Source organism: Delphinus delphis, chromosome 15 (assembly GCF_949987515.2).
Source record: "Delphinus delphis chromosome 15, mDelDel1.2, whole genome shotgun sequence".
Classification (NCBI taxonomy): domain Eukaryota; kingdom Metazoa; phylum Chordata; class Mammalia; order Artiodactyla; family Delphinidae; genus Delphinus; species Delphinus delphis.
The window spans coordinates 29,919,854-29,941,468 of NC_082697.1; the positions used below are offsets into that span (position 1 = coordinate 29,919,854).

At 54.3% G+C, this 21,615-nt stretch overlaps 2 protein-coding genes and 1 long non-coding RNA gene across 8 annotated transcripts; 1 reads left to right on the plus strand and 2 right to left on the minus strand.

Annotated features, from left to right (window-relative positions):
• Window positions 1–2,750: 2,750 nt before the first annotated feature.
• CENPB (centromere protein B) lies at window positions 2,751–5,670 on the minus strand. Its single transcript, XM_060031166.1, has one exon. The coding sequence runs from the start codon at window positions 5,388–5,390 to the stop codon at window positions 3,579–3,581; it is 1,812 nt and encodes a 603-aa protein (XP_059887149.1). The 5' UTR covers window positions 5,391–5,670; the 3' UTR covers window positions 2,751–3,578.
• A 4,105-nt stretch (window positions 5,671–9,775) lies between these two features.
• On the minus strand, window positions 9,776–11,477 carry LOC132438920 (uncharacterized). The gene is made up of 3 exons (XR_009522245.1): window positions 11,459–11,477; window positions 10,277–10,331; window positions 9,776–9,851 (listed from the first exon to the last, which is right to left on the minus strand). It is a non-coding gene; the product is annotated as an uncharacterized lncRNA (long non-coding RNA).
• Window positions 11,478–11,525: 48 nt separating this feature from the next.
• CDC25B (cell division cycle 25B) lies at window positions 11,526–20,777 on the plus strand. Of its 6 annotated transcripts, XM_060032875.1 has the most exons (16): window positions 11,526–11,725; window positions 12,527–12,633; window positions 13,253–13,304; window positions 14,947–14,988; window positions 15,173–15,209; window positions 15,491–15,613; window positions 15,727–15,849; window positions 16,039–16,173; window positions 16,641–16,721; window positions 16,840–17,019; window positions 17,208–17,303; window positions 17,818–17,880; window positions 18,022–18,120; window positions 18,332–18,465; window positions 19,193–19,304; window positions 19,467–20,777. In XM_060032875.1, exons 1-16 carry the CDS (start codon window positions 11,526–11,528, stop codon window positions 19,605–19,607), a joined length of 1,725 nt encoding a protein of 574 aa, XP_059888858.1. In that variant the 3' UTR covers window positions 19,608–20,777. The 6 variants fall into 6 exon arrangements, with proteins under 6 accessions (XP_059888858.1, XP_059888859.1, XP_059888855.1 ...); XM_060032876.1 differs by lacking the exon at window positions 15,491–15,613; XM_060032872.1 differs by lacking the exon at window positions 12,527–12,633 and having other exon boundaries at window positions 11,553–11,725.
• Window positions 20,778–21,615: the final 838 nt, after the last annotated feature.

Below are 21,615 nucleotides of genomic sequence, written 5' to 3' on the forward strand. Positions count from 1 at the left end.
TGGCGCCCTCAGAAAGGTCAGGCCGTTCCAGCCGTGCAGAGTCCAGGCCCAACCTCACGACCCCTCAAGAGCTTCCTCTATCGCCACTGCTGCCACCCAGAGCCTCCTCTGCCTCTCTAACCCAGACTCACTTCCCAGCTGGGAGCGGCCATATTGTTTTCTGAAACCATGGCAACCATACTCGAGTCGCCGGGGGAGCAAGGGCTTCTGGGAGTTGTAGTTTTCCCCCTCCAGCTACCTCCTCTCAGGCCCCAGCTTTGAAAAGGCGGTTTGTCTTGTCCACCTCCCAAGAAATCACCTCTGCCAACTGCTCACCAGACATTGGCCCACTCTAGGAACTGCCAAAGCCAACCAGGCCTCCAGAACCCCTGCATCAGTATCCTCAGGACAAGGAAACTCCTCCAGGGTCCTTTAGCAATCAGTCCCAAGTGAAGTCAGCATCCCAGTGTTTGTCAGCTTTATCTGGTGGTCCATTGTTAATCACCAGCTGCTTCACGTCTGGACTGTGTGGTAGGCTGGGTGACAGTGCCTCCTTGCTAGGTCCCTCCTCAAAGCTCTGTGCTCATAGGGCCATCCCCACACCACTGACCCCCACCCCCCAAGTAGTGTCCCAGTGAGGCATTTTATATGTAACCCAGACTCCCACGGAGAGCACCAGAGCTCAAGGCCAGTGTCTTGGGCAGGTCATTTATAGTCCTGAACCCTATTTCCTCCTTCATGAAATGGGGATGGTTCTCACCTACCGTCCCTAAGGAGTAATACAGAGAATGGGAAGGGTATTTACAAAAGCCCTGTATTTGGGGACTGGGGGAACAGGGGTTAGTTATAGGTACAGGAGCTTCAAGAGCTCCTGTAGACACTTCCACATCCCTCATCTCCAAGAGCTATTCTTCCATGGGTTAGAAACTGAGTCAGGGGCTTCCCTGGTGGCGCAGTGGTTGAGAATCTGCCTGCCAACGCAGGGGACACGGGTTCGAGCCCTGGTCTGGGAAGATCCCACATGCCGCGGAGCAACTAGGCCCGTGAGCCACAACTACTGAGCCTGCGCGTCTGGAGCTTGTACTCCGCAACAAGAGAGGCCGCGACAGTGAGAGGCCCGCACATCGCGATGAAGAGTGGCCCCGCTCTCTGCAACTAGAGAAAGCCCTCGCACAGAAACGAAGACCCAACACAGCCAAAAATAAATAAATAAATAAAAAGCTTTTTTTAAAAAAAGAAACTGAGTCAGTAAGCAATTCCTTTAGGAATATGGTTAGGGTTAGGAATTCCTTAGTAAAGGGGCACTTCTAGAGTCAGCCTGGGGAGAGAGCTTGCTTCTGCCACATACTAGTGGTTTGGCTTTGGGCACATTACTGAACCTTTCTGTTCTGTGTTTCTCATGGTTTTACCTACTTCACAGGGGCTTTGTGAGCATCTAAAGTACTTAGCATAGAGCCTGGCACACAGCAAGAGCCCTATTAATGCCAGTTGGTGTTATCATTAATGAGATGATCTCAGTTCCAGCAAAAGAGGTGTTCTTGTTGGCAGGAGACAAATGGAAGTATTTGCCTTGTTGGTATTTGAGGTGAGGGCCTTGGGTTGGCCAGGGGCATCTGGGGAGAAGGCTACTGCTCCCACATATTTACTCCAGAGCAGGCCAGGGGGTAGGCTGGGCTTCCTTGTCTCATCCTCCGGGGCTCAGATGGGGACTGGATGGGGGCCAGGGTGGGGGCTGGGAATCCCAACTGCTTTTTTGCTTTCACTTAGTTCTGAAGCCTTCAAGGTCTTAAGGGAATCCCTGAGAGTCAGAGGTACGGAAGGGAAAGTCATTCCACCTTCTTGTTTAAAAAGATGACTTGGATAACTGCCTGCAACACCCCCCACCCCACCCCCACATTCCAGGGTGGAGAGAGGAGGAACTGTGAGGAGGTGGGGGCAGGGAACCACAGGGGTGATGTGCCAGCCTCAGTAGAGGTGGGAAAACCGGTTTGGGGCCCAGAGCTGCTGGCCTGCTCAAGCTCAGGCCCTCCCCTCACTAGAACCACTGGGGCCTGAGGGCCTCAGTGACAAAGGGCCCGGGAGGGGCGAGCTGGCCCTGAAGAGAAAGGTTGGGTAGGATCAGCAGAGGGCCTGTCCTCACCTTTGGATGGGGGCGGGGGGGGCTCCAGAGGGTACCACACAGGGAGTGGCTAACCTCTTGGGGGTGCAATGTGTCCCCAGCAATTTCACCTCCATCCTGACACTGTTCCCAAGGATAGCCACCAGAATTGGAAATGCCAATCACTGAAAGGCCTAGAGGACTCCCTCTTAAGGCATCATACAAGAGATGCCCTGTATGCCCCTACAAACTCCAACCTGGACCACAGGAGCTGCCCCAACACTCCTTTCTTTCTGCCCTCTGACCCCTCTCCTGCAGGGATCTTCTTTAATGGTCCTTGATAAGCCTAGTTCCGAGGTGCCCACAGTTTAATTTGGCCCTCCACGGACTGTTGGCTCCCTCCCTCCTGTCCCAGCCAACTGACCCAAAAGTTTTAACCCCAAAGCAGTGCAAGGCCCAGCTTGCTCAAACCCACCCCCAGGCAGGTGCATTGAAAACCCCTCCCACCCAAGCCTAGGCAACACTTAGATATACATGTTGCCCCTCACCCTGGTCAGGGCTTGGGCTGTAGCCACTCTCTCAACATTTGTCCCACCAGAGCAAGGACCAAAGGGAACCGGGAAAGAAAGTGTCCCCAAGACAGACGCAAGCCCAGACCATGAAGGATGCACCCTTGGCTGTTAAAATGTCCACTCCCACAAAAGGGGGGTGGACAGATTTATTGAATTCAGACTGGGAAAGGAGCAGCTGGATGGCTGGACTCTGGGCCCAGCCCCAGGACCCCTGCCCAGGATAGGGCCCTGCCAGAGAGGGAGGAGAGGCATGGGGCCTGCAGCTGCCCACAAGGGAAGTGCCCATTACCACTCCTCTGGAGGGCCTCCTGAGAACCTCCAATCTGGAAAGAAAAGCAAGGGCCAAAGTAACATGGACTGGGCCAGAGGAAGGGGTTGGGGAAGTGGGGAAGCAGGCAGAGGCAGGCCCAGGAGCCTGCGGTTAGACTGTGCTTCTCAAGGCGGCCTCGGGGCAGGGATGCGGGGCTGCCAGCCTTGTGGGGTCCTAGGCTGGACTTTTCTCTGGAGCCCTTCCCAGAATGGCTTTGGGGTCCCCCCCACCAAAGACCTGGTGTGGATGGCAGAGGGGAGAGGCACTCTCCGGCCAGGAGCTTCCAGGGTCCATCCCTGGCTGCTACTGTGGCCTAGTCCACTGATGGCACGGTGTGGTAGCACCGGACAGCTCCCCACCCTCCCCACCTGGTCCCCCAAGCCCAGGGGCAAATAGGGAGGAAAGAGGATTCTGAGAAAGAGGCAATAAGCAGGCAGTGAGGCTGACACCAGCCCCAGGCCCTACCGCGGTGACTGGGCCTGTCACAAGACCAGGAGAACATCACTAAAGGATCTGGGGTTCCCCACTCTGGCTCCATCCACAACAGCTGCCCAGAGAGTCCTCTGCCCTGGGCTGGTGCTGCCACATCCGGGTTGGAGGCATGGCTAGGCCCAGTGGCTCAGCTTTGATGTCCAAGACCCCGAACTCCTGCCTGCCTGGCATGGTTCTTCCTGGTCACGTGGACCAAGTCGTGTTCCAAGTGGAGGATGTGGCTTTGCACACGGTCATCAATGGGGAAGGAGGTGAGGTACCTCTTGACCATAGCAAAGTAAGCCATGGCCTCCCCAAAGCTGGGTACAGGCACCTCATCACCATCCTCATCATCATCTTCGTCATCTTCGTCCTCCTCCTCATCATCTTCCTCTTCTTCCTCACTGTCTGACTCAGAGTCCTCCTCACCTTCCAGGAAGTGGAGGGTAGGGCACTGGACCTCCTCCTGGGCACCATAACCCCCGAAGCTGCCACCAGCCTCCACTACTCCCTGGGCCCAGTCCTCAGCCTCCAAGCCTTCAGAAGAGCTCTCCTCCTCCTCCTCTTCCTCTTCATCACTGTCATCAACATCACCCTCCTCTTCTACCTCCTCTTCTTCCCCCAGCTCCTCTCCTTCCCCCCCTTCCTCCTCTTCCTCACCATCTTCCTCCTCCTCCTCCTCCCCTTCACCCTCCTCTTCCTCTTCCTCTTCCTCCTCCTCTTCCTCCTCCTCCTCCTCTTCCTCCTCCTCGCTCTTGAGGGCAGTAGTGATGGTAGCATTAGGGCCACCACCAAAGCCAGCCTCACGAAAGCAGGTGGCTATGTCCGAAGGTTCCACAGCCTGCCAGGCTGCAGCAACGAAGTGCAGGGCCTCCATGAGGCCTAGCTGCAGGCCTGAGCGATCCTGACCCTCTAGTGCTGCCATGGCCTTGAGCAGCATAGCCTGGCGGTAGTGGCCCTTCACCTGTTGGACCACTCCACGCTCCAGCGGCTGCACGGTGCCTGGCGGGAAGTAGGCCAGCTGCACATGCCTCAGGCCCGAGGTATCCAGGGACTGGGCTGCCAGGCGGCCAGCCAGCAGCAGGACTCGCCGAGATTCTGCAGCCATGCGGGTGTCCAGGGCCTTCAAGTACTTGGCCAGGGCCTGGGTGGTGACACCACCCTTAGAGTTGGCGGTGTAGTCGCAGGGCAGGCCGGCTTGGCCTGCACGGGGCTTAGCGGACTTGCCGGCTACAAGTGGGGGAAGCTTCTCACTGCCATCTGCATTGGCGCACAGCAGGACACTCAGGCGCTGGGTGGCCTTGCGTGCCCGTCCATCACTGCCACACAGCCCCGCGGCCTGGTCGGGCAGGAAGTCGTACCACAGACTGGTCTCAGTGGCACTGAACACGTCCTGGGAGGCGTAGCCCTCGGCCACCGACGGCGGCTGCTCCTCCCGAGCGCGCCAGCCCGTGGTACCCCCACCGCTGCCCTCCGAGGGCACCGTGGGCGGGCTGGCGGGCGCCGCTGGGGGCCTGGGGGCAGCGCTGCGCGACCGGGCGCGGGCCACGCCGCTGCAGGACACCACACCGTGGCGCCGGCGGAAGCGGTCCAGCCAGCCGTTGGAGGCAGTGAAATCGTCCATGCCCAGCTCCTCAGCTATACGCAGAGCCTTCTCCTTGAGGATGATGCCCTTGACCGGCAGGCCAGCGGCGCGGATCTGCTGGAACCAGGCGATAAGCAGCCCCTCGAGCTTGTCGTAAGGAGACAGCTTGTTGGTCTTGCGGCAGGTGGAGGCTACACCGTACTTGCGCTCCGACGCCAGGATGGCGCGCTTGTTCTTCAGGATGGTGCTCAGCGTGGACGGCGGGATGTTGAAGCGCCGCGCGATCTCGCCCTTGCGCAGGTCCGGGTTCTCCTCCACCTCCTGGATGATCCGCGACTTCTCCCGGAACGTCAGCTGCCGCCGCTTGGGGCCCATCCCGGCGCGCCCCCCGCCCCGGGGCCCGGCGCCACCGCCGCCGCCCCGGGGCGGGGGGCCCGGGCCCGCGGCGGGGGGCACCTGGCGGCCTCTCCTGCTCGCCCCGCCCGAGACAAAGCGGCTCGCGGGGCGGCGGGCGGGGCGGCGACCCGGCCGGGCCGGGGGCACCTTCGGGGGCGCCGGCGGGCGCGGCGCCGGGCGGCGGGCGGCAGGCAGCGGGCGCGGGGGAGAGCGGGAGGCGCGGGAGCGGAAGGCAGGAAGTGCCGCGACGCGGGGAGCTGGGAGCGCGGCGAGCAGGGCGGAGCGGGTAGAGCGGGATCTCGCGGGAAGCGCGGGGACGCCCGGCACCGCCTCCAGCCCTCTGTGCCCACCCTCCTCCCCGCCCCGGACCGACCGCGCGGGGGCGCTTCGGCCTGCTTGAACGGCCAGCGCTCGGGCGTCTGGTGACCCGCCGGCAACGGTGCGGGCCGGGGCGCTGTGCCCGGCCTCTGCGCCGGGTGGGCAGCCATTTGTTGCTTATAAAGAATAACAACTATGTTTTGTCTTTTTTATTTTATTAAGGTAAAAATAACCCACGTTTTTTGAGGAAACTGAAAAGTAAAGGAAACGAAAAAGCACCTTTCACCCCAACACCTGGAGAGATGCGCAGGTCACATTTTGATACATGTACTTCCAGTCTTTTCTCTAGGCGCATGCAGTTTTCTTTAAAAATTTATCGCATAAAACTGGCATCAGACGATATAGACTGTGTATTGGCATCTCCTGCTGTTTTACCTGGCATCAAGTGATGAAAATATTGCCTTACTGATAAAGTACTACCAACAAACTTTTTAATAGTTGCATATTGTTCCAATTATGGTTGAACACTAATCGATGAGGCCTATTGTTACATATTTAGGTTATTTTTATAAGCAACAGTATAGTTTTAAATCTGGTTGATGATGATCCCACAATTCATAGATAAACACTGATAACATCTCGGTGTCTCAGTTTCTGTGCTGTTCCATGCATTTAGCCATAAATGTGTTTGCACCTACAGAAATAATGTCATGTATGTACATAAGCATACATACATACAAATCCCTGAAACCTCTTCCTCCACCAAACACATAAACATGACAAATTCTTTAAACAATGAATGAATTGCAGTGTTTTTTTAAAAAAAATCTTAAAGTAGCCTGAGGAGTAGGCAGAGAGGAAGGCTGTGACCCAGAGGGACAGGCTGAGGATCTGGGGCTGGATGAGGCTTCAAGAAAATGGGTGTAGACGAAGAATAAAATAGCACCAAAGACAGTGCCGGGGTTCTCCAAGGTTAAGGGCTCAAGAAAGAACTAACAAGAAATGCAGGAGGAGCAGCTGAAGCAGTAGGAGGAAATTCAAGCTCCTATGCTGTTCTGGAAGCCAAGGGAAGAAAGTATAACTCACTGCTATTTCAGTGTGCATTTCTCTTTTCATATGTTTATTGGCCATTTGAAGCCTGAGAATTTTCTAGTCATATCTTTTGCCCTTGTTTCTCTTTTGTTGACTTTTAGGAACTCTTCATATGCTCTGGACACAAAATCTTTAAATATATTGCAAATATTTTCTCCCAGTCTGCCACTGTCCTTTTACTTAGCCTAGGGAATCTCAGATATGAGAAGTTTTTAATCTTTAAGTAGACAGGTCTGTCAGTTTTTTCCTCTATTGCTTCTGGATTTTGTGTCTTACTTAGAGAGAGCTTCTCCCCCTTCCCCCACCCCAAGACATAAAAAATATCCTTCCAATCACAAGGTCCAGAAGAAAACTTGGGAGATTTTTTTCCTTTAGGAGCCAGATCAATGCTTGGCCCATAATGGGTGTGAGGTCCCTGTGCAGAAGTAAATGTAGGACCACCTGGCTGAGGACTCCTTCCCACAAACCCTCAGGAAACCAAGTCTACAGTTTTGGAGGTTTCATCCATGTGCATGTATGTCCTCCTGCCTCCCCACCCAACCTGACTTATAATCAATGGTTGTTTGGGTGAAATGACTATAGATGAGCTTTTTTTTTTCTACTTTGCTGAATTTTCCAAGTTTTCTTCAATAGCAAGTACTACAGGCTTTTTAAAATGAAAAGGAGAACTTCCCTGGTGGTCCAGTGGTTAAGACTCTGCACTTCCACTTTAAGGGGCGTGGGTTCGATCCCTGGTCAGGTAGCTAAGATCCCACATGCTGTGTGGTGCAGCCAAAAATGTTTTTAAAATAATAATAAAGTGAAAAGGAAAATGGAAAGTTTGCTGAGAGGCACAAAGGATAGTGATGACATAAGTGGAATGGGTATAGGCCTCATGGGCAGCTTTGGACAGCCTAGGCCAAGAGAAGGGAAGGTGGACTGTGGACTTTCCTAAGGTGGAGAATTGGAAAGATGGCACATTTTCATCACTTTATAAAGAAATCCCATAACCTTTAGCTATCATCTCCCTATCCACTCCCTGCACCTTCCCTGGCTGGCCCTAAACAGCCACTAATTTACTGTCTGTCTATAGATTTCCCTGTTCTGAACGTTTCATATGAATGGAATAATAGCATATGTGTCTTTTATGACTGGCTTCTTTCACTTAGCTTCATATTTCAAGATTCATCCATGACATAGTATTTATCAGTACTTCTTTCTTTTTTTATGGCTGAATAATATTCTGTTGTACAGATATATGACATTTTGCTTATCCATTTGTCAGTTGGTGGACGTTTGGGTTGTTTCTACCTTTTGGCAATCATAAATAACTGCTATAAATATTTATTTGCAAGGACATATGTTTACATTTCTCTTGGGTATATACCTACGAGTGGAATTGCTGGGTCACATGGTAACTCTATGTTTAAATGTTTGAGGAACTGCCAGATGGAGATCATGTTCTTTTAATTAATCTAAAAATTATAATTATGTTATTATTATAATATTATTCCAAATTATGTTCTTTGGAAGATATTTTCAAATACAGAAAAGTTTTAGGATAAAACCATTTAATCACCATTAATTCCATCACTCAGAGAATACCCTTCTAGGATACTTATCTGTGCATTTTTTTTTATAATAAAAAGAAAATTTATTTATTTATTTATTTGGCTGCGCCGGTCTTAGTTGTGGCACGGGGGTCTTTTAGTTGTGGCATGTGGAATCTTTAGCTGTGGCATGCGACCTCTTAGTTATGGCATGTGGGATCTAGTTCCCTGACCAGGGCACAAACCCAGGTCCCCTGCACTGGGAGCATGGAGTCTTAGCCACTGGACCACCAGGAAGTCCCCTGTGCATATTATTTTTAATGGGACCACGCTTGGCATAATATTTTTTAGCCCGTATTGTAAAGATCTTCTCATGTCAATAAATATCTACATCAATGACTTTCAAAATTCTTTTACTCTAGGAACCCTTTCTCCAAAAGATCATTTTCCAAGAGCCCAATAGGTAATCATTCAATAATCAGCAATTATTATTGGGCTTGCCAGGTGCCAGGCATCCCGACCCTCCCAATACCTGTTCTCTTTAAATGCTTCAGCTATTGCACAGTATAGAGGAACCACTTTTTTGTCTAGTTCCCTGTTGAAGGACACTCAGCTTGCTCTCCATTTTTCATTGTTATTATGAACATACATCTCTGTGTACTTTTATCACCTTCTTAAGAGAAATCTCTAGAAGTAGGATATGGGGGTTAGAGACCAACCTTGGGCTTGGGCCTATTCAAGGTTCTGGGAGACGGGAGGAGAGGTAAGTGACTTGGTCCCTGTTCTTCAATAACTCAGATTGAGAAAATGAGATTCAGGAAAGGGAAAAGGAGATTTTGATAAATAAAGTCCATTCCTTCCAGCAGTTTCTCTTTAGGACTTCATTCTATGCATATCTGTTGCATCATTTAAATAAATGTTCAGCATTAGGGAATTGAGTAAAAATATCAAGTAAAAGAAAGCAAGGTATAAAACATTCTGGCAAGTCCAAATTGAGATGTGCTGTGTGTGTAAAACGCACATTGGATTTTGAAGGCTTGGTACCAAAAAAAAGTATGTAAAACATCTCATTAAAAATTTTTATATTGATAACATGTTGAAATGATAACTTTTAAAATAGGTTAAATAAAATATTAAAGTTTCTTTTTCCTTTTTTGTTTTAAACACCCTTCCTTTATTTATTTTGTAATTTATTTATTTTTGGCTGCGTTGGGTCTTCATTGCTGTGCTCAGGCTTTCTCTAGTTGCAGCGAGTGGGGGCTCCTCTTTGTTGCAGTGTGTGGACGTATTGCAGTGGCTTCTCTTGTTGCGGAGCACGGGCTCTAGGCAAGCGAGCATCAGTAGTTGTGACACGCGGGCTCAGTAGTTGTCGCATGCGGGCTTAGTTGCTCTATGGCATGTGGGATCTTCCTGGACCAGGGCTCAAACCTGTGTCCCCTGCCTTGGCAGGCGGATTCTTAACCACTGCACCACCAGGGAAGTCCTTTTTTAAATGCGGTTACTAGAAAATTTTAAATTACATATGTGGCTCGTATTTGTGCCTCCCATTTTGTTTCTATTAGCTAGGACTGTTTAGACTGACTCCAGAAGAATATGCAACAAATTATAGTAGTGACTGCCTCTGGGGAGGGGCCCTGAAGATTTCGGTGGGGTGGGAGACATACTTTTGTCACGTCCCCACCCTCCTCACCCCTCTCAGATGGGATTGGGGTCTTTCCATTCCCTTCCTCCACATGTCTCCTGGCCCACCCAACCCCCTACCGCCATGCCCTCCCTTCTGCCACCCCCACCCACTGCTCCTTGGCCTGAAGGATTGGGGCTGCAGGGGAAGGGACTCAAGGCCGCGGCTCCAGCATTCCTGAGCTGCGACCTGACAAGCCGGAGGGCACCTCTCCCTGGGGGAGATGGGGTGCAAGAGTAGCTTACCACCCACTCGCTTTTGGGTTCAGCCTTCCCACCACGGTCCAGGAAAGATGGCTCCCTAGGAGGTGATCAGATAATTAGAAGATGTTCAGTTAAAACTAGTGACAAATTCAGCCTCCCTGATTAAAGAAACACCAATTAAACGTTGGCACCACATTAGCCAAACCGTCAGTGGGCATGAGATAATTCCATAACTGGGTTCTGAGGTTGCTGACACCCTCTTTGGCCCTTACGGCCCAAACTCATGGCTAGACCAACCATTAGAGCCTCCTCTGGGACTGCGGGAGAAAACTGGATCCCTTGGCATCACATCTAATCAGAGGCTATGGAAGCACCCATCAGTTACGTGTCAGCCCCCACCGCGGGTCCACCTCCTGCACTGGGGGCTCCCCGTGGGAATTACGCTTTGGGGCCGCTCTGAGCTGCCAGTTGCAGGGTCAGGGAAGCTGTGGGAGTAGAGGCACCTGGGGTGAATCTCAACTCCACCATCTGCACAACCATGTGACCTTGAACGAGTTAATGAACTTCTCTACGCCTCATTGTCCCCGTCTGTAAAGTGGAATGGAGAAAACAGACCGCACAGCACAGCTGTATTCTGCAGACTCCGGGAATGGAGGCTCTCAAGATGCCAACCGGTGCTTGTGAGTGATGTTAAACGGCGGGGGTCCCTCTGAGGCCACCCTGGGGGGTTGTTGCATCCTCTGAGGCCCTCTTCGCTGGAGGCCCTCTACACACCCTCTTCGCTGGGGGCGGGGGGGTGTAGCTCCAAACCACATACTGAGAAGCGGAATTTGGGAAGCCAGGCTCCTCGAACCGTAGCTGGGAGGGAGTGCGAGGGGTGTAAGAGAAACCCTAATTCCTCCACCCCACCCAAAGCCTGGAACTGGGCGAGGCCCGGCTGGTCCAGCCTCCGCGCCTTCCACCACACGGGCTCCGCCCTCGGTCCCGCCTCTCTTCTAACCCGCACCCCCATTGGTGGCGTTCGGCGGCGCGGCCGCTGTTATTTTTCGAATATATAAGGAGGTGGAGGTGGCAGCTTCTGCCAGAGGCTTCCCGGGCTGGCGGCTGGTCCCTGCGTCCCTCCTCCCTTCCCCACCCTCCCCGCTTCCCTCTCCTCCCTCGCTCCGGCCCCGTTGCTCTTCCTTCCTCCCTCCCTCCCCCCTCCACCCCGGGCCGGCTCCCTACCTCGTCCCGGCCAGCTGTGCCCGGCGTCTGTGGGTCGCCCTTCGCCCAGCCCTCCCGCCCCACAGAGATGGAGCTGCCCCAGCCGGAGCCCGCGGCAGCCTCGACTCTCAGTCCGGCCGGCGTGCGCGGTGGCGCCCAGCGTCCCGGCCACCTCCCGGGCCTCCGGCTGGGGGCTCATGGCCTCCTGGGGTCTCCGAAGCGCGCCGCCGCTTCCTCGCCGGTCACCACCCTCACCCAGACCATGCACGACCTCGCCGGGCTCGGCAGGTAGGGCGCCCCAAGGATACTGGATGTGGGGTGAGAGGCCCGCATTAGGGTTTAGTCCCAGGCCTCTTGGGAGCCCTGCCTGGGTGCCAAATGGGGAGGCATCCGGGACAGAGACTGCTTCAGGGGCCCAGGACTAGGGCTGTGCTGTTCACACCCTCCAGGTGACTTGTTCTTGGCCCGCACAAGCCTCTGGAGACCCTCTTCCCCACCTCCACCATGCTGCCTTCCTAATCTGAGCCCAAATCTCCACCATTTTGCCCCAGGCAGGGGATTCTGAGTCTGGAGGGGGAACTTGAGGGTGGCCCTGTTCCCTCCACCCCCAGTTCTTTCCTGGGGTTAAGGGGTTAAACTCTGGTCCTGCTCCCTGAGCAAGCCTGCAGCTCCAGCCTGGGTTGTCCTTGGAGCAATAAAGACCAAAGTCTTGGCCATTCCTCCAGAAAGGCTTGTGGATGGGTAGGGGCCTGAAGAGTTTAGGGGAAAGCCCTCCAGGGCTGTCTACTGCCCCACAATCCCCCAGGATGATCCCAGCCCACCTCCTCCAGCCTACCTCCTTGCTCTTGCTCCGGGTTCACCTTCCCCTGCACCCAGGAGAACGTTAAATCAATCAACAAAGAGAAGACACTTAGAGTCTCTGTAGAAGGCCTGAGAAAAGGGTAGGCCCTTGATGCCATCACCTCCCTGGGACAGTGCAGAGGCTGGATGGGCCCTTCAGAGGTGGGTGGCTGGTGGGAACATGGGCCGGCCAGCCCTTGAGCCCCATATTTACCTTTCTCCTTCCCTGGGTCCCTGCTCCCTTCCCAGCGAGACCCCAAAGAGTCAGGTAGGCAGCCTGCTCACATGCCTATCCCTGTCCCGTCGGGCGTCTGAATCCTCCCTGTCGTCTGAGTCCTCTGAATCTTCTGATGCAGGTGAGGCCCAGGGGTGCCAGGGGAGTTTGGGGGGCTGCCTTAGCCTCCCCACTTCACTACTGATCAGACTAACATCCTTACCACAACCTGGTGGGCCCAGCAGCCTCCCTCTGCCCACTTCTGGTGGGGCTTACCACGCCCAGCACAGACTGGCTGGGCAAGGTGGGTGTTGGGTGGGGTCCTCTGCGGGAGATGAGATCTTACCTATTTAAAACCAGGCGCCAAAATCCTGAACCACAGCCCCACCTGGGAGGCATCAGGGCTGAAAGTCTGTCATTTTATAACATTCACTTGCCTTCAGCTTTAACTTTTTCCTTTAAAAAGCCATTATCTCTTCTAGAACAGATTATTTTAAACCAGTTCTAGAAAAATGCTTAGCAGAGTTCTGGTTTAAAGCCTACAGGGAGGAGTTTCCATAGTAAACAGGGAGTGGAGCCCTGTGTGATTTGGCAGTGTGTCAGCCCTTGGGGTCCATGGGTGGGTTTTGTTTCATTTTTCAATATGTCAAGACCTAAAATAACAACAGGCTTTTTTCCCTTTTCTGAATAGGGTTGGGACATGGTGGGGGAAAGTGTGCAGGAAATGCCACTACTTTCAAACCAATGCACTCTGTCCTCAGGTCTGTGCATGGACTCTCCCAGCCCTATGGACCCCCAGGTGGTGGAGCAGACGTGAGTAGAGAAGAGGGACCACACTACCAAGGACGGGGAACCTGCCTTGGGGAATCTCAGTTCTACCGTAAACTCACTGGGAATCCTGGGAGAGCAAACAGACCTCTCTGGATCCCCAATGGGGGCACTAATTGACCTTCCCATGTCCTAGAATTCTGCTCCTTGTCTCATGGAAGGGTCTGCTCTCATGGGAGCAGCTTAGAGTGGGTTCAGGGCTGGGGTGGTAGGAAAATATAGTCCAACTAATTCAAAGTTTTTAATTTACTTTAGGCCAAACAAAACAGTTGCTGCAAGCTGGTTTGGCCCTTGGTCATCCTATCAGTAACTTCTGGTTTCAGTGACATTTGACCCTCTGGCCAACCCCTGGACCAGGCCTTTTGTGAGGGGGGAGTAGAGAAGTTGGTGGGCTCTGCTCAGCATAGTTCCCTGCTTCTTGGTTGTGGGGCATGAGTAGTACCTTCCAGAGCACAGCTGTTCCCATCCAGCTGATCATGCCCCAGCAGGGAGAGCAGCTGTCAGGCATTACTGGGAACAGCTGGGCATCTGTGGCCTGGGCTAAGGGACTGTGGCTTTGGGTTTAGGGCAGTGGCTGTCTTTCCTCCCATTGCCTTTGATCAGACTGGGCTGGGCTGCAGGTTTGTTCATAAACAGGAAATGGGGAGAGCATTGGGTGGTGGTGTGGGGACTGCACGTTGGGTTTTGATGGTAACACAGAACTGTCCCTGCTTTACCCCCAGGGCCCAGGTGCAGACTGAAAACCAAGCCAATTAAATTGGTCATCCTGATGCCAGGTTGGCTGGGCACAGCCACCCCCCTACTCGGGGCAGGGGCATCCCCCTGACACTTTAGCCCTCAGTTCCCCCCACCACCACTGCACCTGCTTTGATGGTTACACAGAAAGAAGTGTGTGTGTGTGTGTGTGTGTGTGTGTGTGTACACATAGACACACAAAAGCCCCGCCTGGCAGGTGGTCTCTGGTAACATAGCTAGCCTCAGAAGGAACATCTGTTGGAATTCTTTGCCTGCTGGCCTCTTCTAAGGCAGGAGGAGGGGGTAGGACAGAGTCTGGGTCCTGGAAAATTCCACAGGAGGGAGGAGAGGTTGTGACCCTGCACATTTGTCGCTAGGGGGTCTGGTACAGCAGACTGAACCAGGCCCCTGTCCTGGAGGATCCAGGACAGTCCCACACAAGGGAGGGAAGCCCAGCCTTTCTGGCATCCAGGCCCTGGAGATATCCACATTGTCAGGACAAGGCCTGTCATCATAGGATGGATGGATGCCTTTCCTGGCAGCCATATGGCCCTGCTGAGGTGATTTGCATACAGGTGGAAGGCCTGTGGGCAGGCTGGTGAGACTGTTGTTGCCTTGGTAACTCCTCAGCCACCCTGCAACCTACCCCAGCTGTCTCTGTCACTGCCATTCTCCAGGCCTCCTTCATTCACGGCAGCCTTTAAAATCCCAGGCTGCTTCTCATCTCCCCTTCCCCTATACCTGGGCCCCCTGATAGTCTGCATTCTTCCTCCCTCCTCTTTCCCCTGGCCTGAACCTTGGCCCTGGCCCTTGTGGACTAAAAACGTAATGCTGGGGGTGGGCGATGGGCTGTGAGGGGAGCTGGGATGCATGGGACCCTTCTCTCTCCTAGATTTGAACAGGCCATCCAGACAGCCAGCCGAGTTATTCGAAAGTAAGTGCTTGGGCCTTCCTCACGCAGGCTCCCCTGCCCCGTGTGGGTGGAGTAGGCCCAGGGAGGGTGCTTTCCCAGGTCCTCCCAAAGGGGTGCACAGGGCTCTGTGGTGGAGGGGGACCCTGCATGCTCTCTGTCACGGCCCAACTCTTCAGCCCTGAGGTGTCCCTGTTTCCTTCTGCAGTGAGCAGTTTTCTATCCGACGCTTCCAGTCCTTGCCGGTGAGTGTCCTTGAGGCCCGAGGAGGCTCGGGCTTGCTGGCCAGGATTGTGGAGGGGCAGGAGGGACTGTGGTTGGTTCCCAGAGGGTGGACTTGAGGGTGGTTGGTTCCCAGAGGGTGGACTTGAATCGGTTGGGTGTCCCTGGTCTGGCTCTGGGAGCTGGGGCTTTGGAGGTGGACAGGGGAGCTGGGGGAGTTGGAAGAGGGATGGGAGAAGGTAGGGCCTGGGCTGGCACCAGAGGAATGCAGCCTTCTGTACCTGCTGCCCTCCTGGCTCTCTAGGGGAGGCTTCTGGGCCACAGCCCTGTGCTACGGAACATCACCAACTCCCAAGCACCTGGCACCTGGAGGAAGAGTGAAGCATGTGGCCGAGCTGCCCACAGCTCTAGGGAGGACAAAGAGAATGTGCGCTTCCAGAAGGCCAGAGTGGGAGCACTCCAGGGAGAGAAGGGGGCTTGCTGGGATGGTTCTCTGGCATTTGATCACGCACCCCCCTCCGCTCCCTGTATTGCCCGCAGGATGGATTTGTCTTCAAGATGCCGGGGAAGCCCACACATCCCAGCCACACCCATGCCCTGGCAGAGTGGGCCAGCCGCAGAGAAGCCTTTGCCCAGAGGCCAAGCTCGGCTCCCGACCTGATGGTACATCAGGAGAGCTGACCCATGCAGGGCAGGCATGCACGCGGGGCAGGTGCCTGTGAAGGCAGCCTGGAGGACTTGCGGGTGATCCTGAGCCCTGAGGCGTTGGGAAACTTTTCTCAGAAGTTTGGGGTGGGGACTGCCTCAGGGCCCCACCCCTGAGTCGTCTGTGTCTATTCGTCACCCACACAGTGTCTCACCCCTGAGCGGAAGATGGAAGTAGAGGAACTGACTCCCCTGGCCCAATGCTGCTTCTCCCTGACCCCAACCAAGGGGGCTGCCGAGGAAGATGATGGATTCGTGGATATCCTGGAGAGTGACTTAAAGGTGAACAGCCTTGCCCTGTCAGGCCCCCTACCTCTCCCTCCTTGGGATCTCAGAAAAGGGGAGAGCTCTGAGCTCCTACAGCAAGACTATGACCTCACTTCAATGTCAGAAGAAGAATTGGAGGTAACTGAGTCACAGCCTGACCTCTGGCCAATCAGAGGAGAGGAGGTGGCTGGTGCTGCAGTGAAGGGTGGATGGGCAGGGCAGAGGGAAGCCTGGTCCTCCTGCATGGCACACTTCTCACAGTTCTATGCAAGCCCCTGCAGCGAGTGGGGCCCTGCAGCTTTCTAATTCTGGGGGGCTGCCCTGTGCTCGGGCAAAGCGAGGGAGGTGTGAGCAGGGTCAGGGAGGGCTGCTGGCCTGAAGTTTGCTGGGAGAACTGGGAAGCCTATCCTGGAGGACTCGGGGCCTTAGAGGTTGGACCTTTGCCTGCGAATGTAACCATATCCTTGCTGATTTGGCCTCAGGAGGATGATGTAGTCCCCCCAGGCATGGAGAGCCTCATTAGTGCCCCACTGGTCAAGACCTCAGAAAAGGAAGAGGAGCAGGTGAGCCTCTGGAGAGGCCCCTCAGAATTTGGAGGGGTGGGGCCCTACCCTTCAGGTGGGATTTGGGGTGGAGAGCAGGGGCTGGAAACTCTGACCCCAGACCTGCCACCTCTGCCAGGACCTCATCATGTACAGCAAGTGCCAGCGGCTCTTCCGCTCTCCGTCCATGCCCTGCAGCGTGATCCGGCCCATCCTCAAGAGGCTGGAGCGGCCCCAGGACAGGGACCTGCCCATACAGAGCAAGCGGAGAAGGAGCGTGACCCCTCCAGAGGAGGAGCAGCGGGAGGCTGAGGAACCCGTGAGTGCCCTCCTTCTAGGGCAGGACTGGGCTTGGCAGGGCTGAGCTGCCACCCTCCAAGTCCACCCTGCAAGTCCTTCTCAGCCGGGTTTGTGGCAGAGGACAGAGTGCAGGGAAGGGGGGTCCTAGCCAGACGGGGCACTGAGGGGCAGCCTTACCCCTGACCCTGGCTGCCACCTGCCTCACAGAAAGCCCGCGTTCTCCGCTCAAAGTCCTTGTGTCATGACGAGATTGAGAACATCCTGGACAGTGACCACCGAGAACTGATCGGGGATTACTCCAAGGTACTAGCAGTGGGATCCCTCAGGAGGCTCGATCCCTTACTGACTGGCCCCTGAGCCCAGCAGCTGCTTCAGCAACTCCCTCTCTCCCCAGAGGCCCCTCGCTTTGTCCTTTGCATCTTATCCTTTATTCTCATCTAGACTCCTCTCTCTCACTCTCCTTGATATCCCGACTGTACCCAAATCTGTACAGGGCATCAGTGGTATGTCAACCTTGGAAAACATTTCCAAACCATAACATCTTGATTGGAGCTTCTTTGGGCCTCATCCTGGGGCTTGCTTGGCAATACATGGGGGCAGGAGGCATGGGGGTTCATCTCTTCTCCCCATCTTCATTTCCCCTTGGAAGGTTGTTCCCTGGGGATCAGACCCTAGAGGCCCCTCTTGGTTGCTATGGGAACCAGAGCTGAATTTGAAGGTCAAAGCAGGTGTGGCCTTTGGGCTTGGGAAAAAACTCCATCTTTTCCATCTTACCAATCTCACTTTCTCTCTCCCCTCTCTCTCCTCTTCCCTTCAGGCCTTCCTCCTACAGACTGTGGATGGAAAGCACCAAGACCTCAAGTACATCTCACCAGAAACGGTATGCAGGCATGAGCTATTTTCTGGTGCATTTGGGACTTCTGTTTGCCTGTTAACCTCCCCTGGGGTCAGGCTACGCGCATGGGTCAGCCCCTGCCTGCCCGCCTGAACTGCTGGAACCCACCTCCGTGGCCTCCTACAGATGGTGGCCCTGCTGACAGGCAAGTTCAGCAACATCGTGGAGAGGTTTGTGATTGTGGACTGCAGATACCCCTACGAGTATGAAGGCGGGCACATCAAGGTGAGGCAGGGTGACGGGAGAGGCCCTGAAGACTCACCCAGTTCTATCCTTCCTCTGCCCGGAGAATGAATCAGTAGGGGGTGGGTGCACCCTCTCATGGGATTCTGCCCCTCAGGAGGTGGGGTCACTCATCTGAAAGATGGGGACCGCATAGGGCAGGGTCTCCTACCCAGGCCTAGGGCTGTGGCCTGACCTCTGGCTCCTTTGGCAGACTGCTGTGAACCTGCCTCTGGAAAGGGATGCTGAGACCTTCCTGCTACAGAGCCCCATCACACCCTGTAGCCTGGACAAGAGAATCATCCTCGTTTTCCACTGTGAATTTTCATCTGAGCGGGGGCCCCGCATGTGAGTCCCAGCTCCGCCCAGCCAGCTAGTGCTGCTCCTGACCTTCCTCGCCCGGGATTGCGGGTGCTGGAGCCATCCAATGGCCAAGACGCCCAAGCCCAGCCATGGCCCCATCTGGGCCTAGACCTGTTGTCTCACCCGATACCTTGGAGCAGACCTCATCCCCGCTTCCCTGTGCATGGCACCCTCCTCCTGTCTCCCTCTCACTGTCCTTCCCAACAGGCCTCCCATCTACCCTTTGTCCCTTGCCGCCCCCCTCCCCCAAACCTAATTCTCCATCAGTCTCCATCAGTGTCCTTAAAGTCCAAGGGCCCTGTCCCAGTCCTCAGTGACACTGACCCTTCCAGAGTTCAATTGTCCTTTCCTCTCTCCACCTCCTCCTCACCAAGCCTTGTCTAGACCTTCTGAATCTACCTCTTGAACTTTGTCCACTTCTCTCCTTTCTGCCTCCCCTTTCTCAGCCCAGGAGAAATGTCTCTGACAGAGATTGAGCAACTGTCTTCTGGACACGGAACCCCCTTGATTTGCTTCGTTCCTTCTATCTCCCCAACCTCTTCTGTACCCAGTTAGCCAGACTGATCTCAAAGTGTTCTTGTGGCGGACATTCCTCCACTCAAGCCTTCTGTGGTTCCCCAAGGCCCTCAAAGGAGTGGGCGTGGGGACCAGGTCCCCTGATGTACACCCACTGCACGCCCAGCTCTGAACCCCACACGCCTGCTTGTCCCAGGTGCCGTTTCATCCGGGAACGGGACAGAGCCTCCAATGACTACCCCAGCCTCTACTATCCTGAGATGTATATCCTCAAAGGCGGCTACAAGGAGTTCTTCCCACAGCACCCGGTACCATGGGTGGGGGTGGCCATAGTCTCCGTGGGAGGGCTGGGCTACAGGGAAAGGGCTCGGCCAGGCGGTAGCCCTAGGAGAAGGAGTAGGGAGGACTGGGTCACCCCACTGAAGTTGCCCATTTCCCCGTATTGATCAACCCATCCCATCCTGCCCTAGACCTTTTGTGAGCCTCAAGACTACCGGCCCATGAACCATGAGGCCTTCAAGGATGAGCTGAAGACCTTCCGCCTCAAGACGCGCAGCTGGGCTGGCGAGCGGAGCCGGCGGGAGCTCTGTAGCCGCCTGCAGGACCAGTGAAGTGCTGGCAACTGTCCCACCCGCCTTTCTTGCTTTGTGCGGCCTGGGCGTCAGCTGCCCGGTGGCTTACAGGGCTGAGGGTCTGCTGTCTGGGCGAAAGACGGTGAGGGTGTCCTGTCTGTCCACCCCAGTGCTGATCCCCTGTCTCACTCCAGTCATACTCCATATCCTGGTGACACCCACGCCCCCACCCCTGGCACCCCTGGAAGAGCCCAGCCTGCTGACTTAGTGAAATTGGATTAAGTCTAGTTCAAAGGAAGTATTTTGTGTCTAGCAGGAGCCTTTTTGTTTTTTTTTCTTTATTGTTTGGGTTAACCCTTTGTCTTCCTGTATTCAGAAAAGCCCCCTTTTTTCTAGGGGCTTTGTTTGTATGTATGAGGCTGAGAGAAAGCTACAGCCCCCTGGGATGGGCCACAGCTGTACTCTTCGCTGCCCTAGGATTCAGCACTATGCCCCAGGCCCTCGACAGCACTCCTGAGTGTGTGCGCCATGTTCCCCTTTCTCTTTTCCTCTTTCCTGTCCCTCCATATGAACACCGCCAGCACAGACATGAGCTCTTACTCTTTCCTGTTTCAGTGTTATCTGTAGGCTTGATTTGTCTTTTTTTTTTTTTTTTGCCCATCTCAGGATAGTCACAGGCTAAGGTTTAGGTTCCCCCGTCCAGTTGGGGTTAAAGACTCAAATTTCATAACCCACTTGGCCCTGGCTTCTGTTGCCTCAGAAAGGGATGTTATTATCTGCGGAGGCCCTTGGGTGAGGGCTAAGGCCTGCATCCTGAGCCCACTGGAAGCCCAGCCCTCACTGCTGTGAACCCTGGGGCCTGAACCATGTCAGAACTTGCTGCTGTCTTGTCATGGATGGACAGATGGACGAATGGAAGAGTGGATGGATGGATGGCCATGGATGCACAATGCCTTGTCTACAAACCGCTGAGTTGAAAGTGTCTCAGTGAGGATGACAGCCTGCAGCAGGAGTATACATGTATCTGTGTGGACAAAATCTTTACACTTTAAAGTTTGGAGATATTCAAAAGGAAATGTCATGGAAGCAGCTAAACCAAGGCCAGCCACCTCTGGATTCTGAATCTCAGGAAATGGGCAGGGCTTCTTGAAGGCCCTGATGAGTCATCTGGTAGGGTCTTGGTTCAATAAAGCACTGAGCAAGTTGAGTAAGGCAGCATGTGTCCTGTGGAGCCCTTGACAAGACTGCGGCAGACACTGATGGTGGAATATGGCAGGGGCAAGTCAGCAGGTTGAGGCTGGAAGACCCCTGGGAAGGTGGCCTCTTACCCTCTTCCCAAGTCTTGCCAAGATTTTGGATTCAGCCTCCCCATTTCCCTCATCTGGCTGCTCAAGCACTTCTGGGCTCACCCTTCCTAAATTCTGCACCAAAAAGGCAAGAGTGATGCCATCAGTTCTCTCCTCTAGAATTGTCAGTGGCTCACCATTGCCCTCAGATAAACTTAAAAGTCTCATAGCCCTTTAGGACCTAGGCCCTCCCCAGCCTCATTCCTCATCTCTTGCTGAATCAAATCCCAGCAACAGAGTTGCTGTTACATTTCCTTGTCTTTGCATCTGCTGTATTATCCTCAGAAATGCTCTCCCCAATCTGCTTTTCCTCTTTTAAGATTTGGTTTCAAATGTTAATTCCTCCCAGAAGGCTCCCTGCCCTATCAAGGACATGACTTCCCTTTCAGTATCCCCAGCACCCAGCAGAGGTTCCACCACCTAGGAGGTGCCAAGTTCAAGATCAAGAGAGTGGGAAAGGGCCAATCTGGGAGAACCAGTCCCAGACCAAACCTGGGTGTGTCAGGAAATCCTCTCGGAATACCACAGCAAATAACTCTCCCCCTCAAATATGAGCTGTGATTGTAGGGAATCCTTTGCAAATGTACAACTAAGACGCTGCCTGATACAGGGTGCACACAGAACATGTCAGGTGTCATTACTGCTTTCTGTCAAAGTTCATCTACCTTGCCATGATTATTTGCTCCATTTTGCAGATGGGA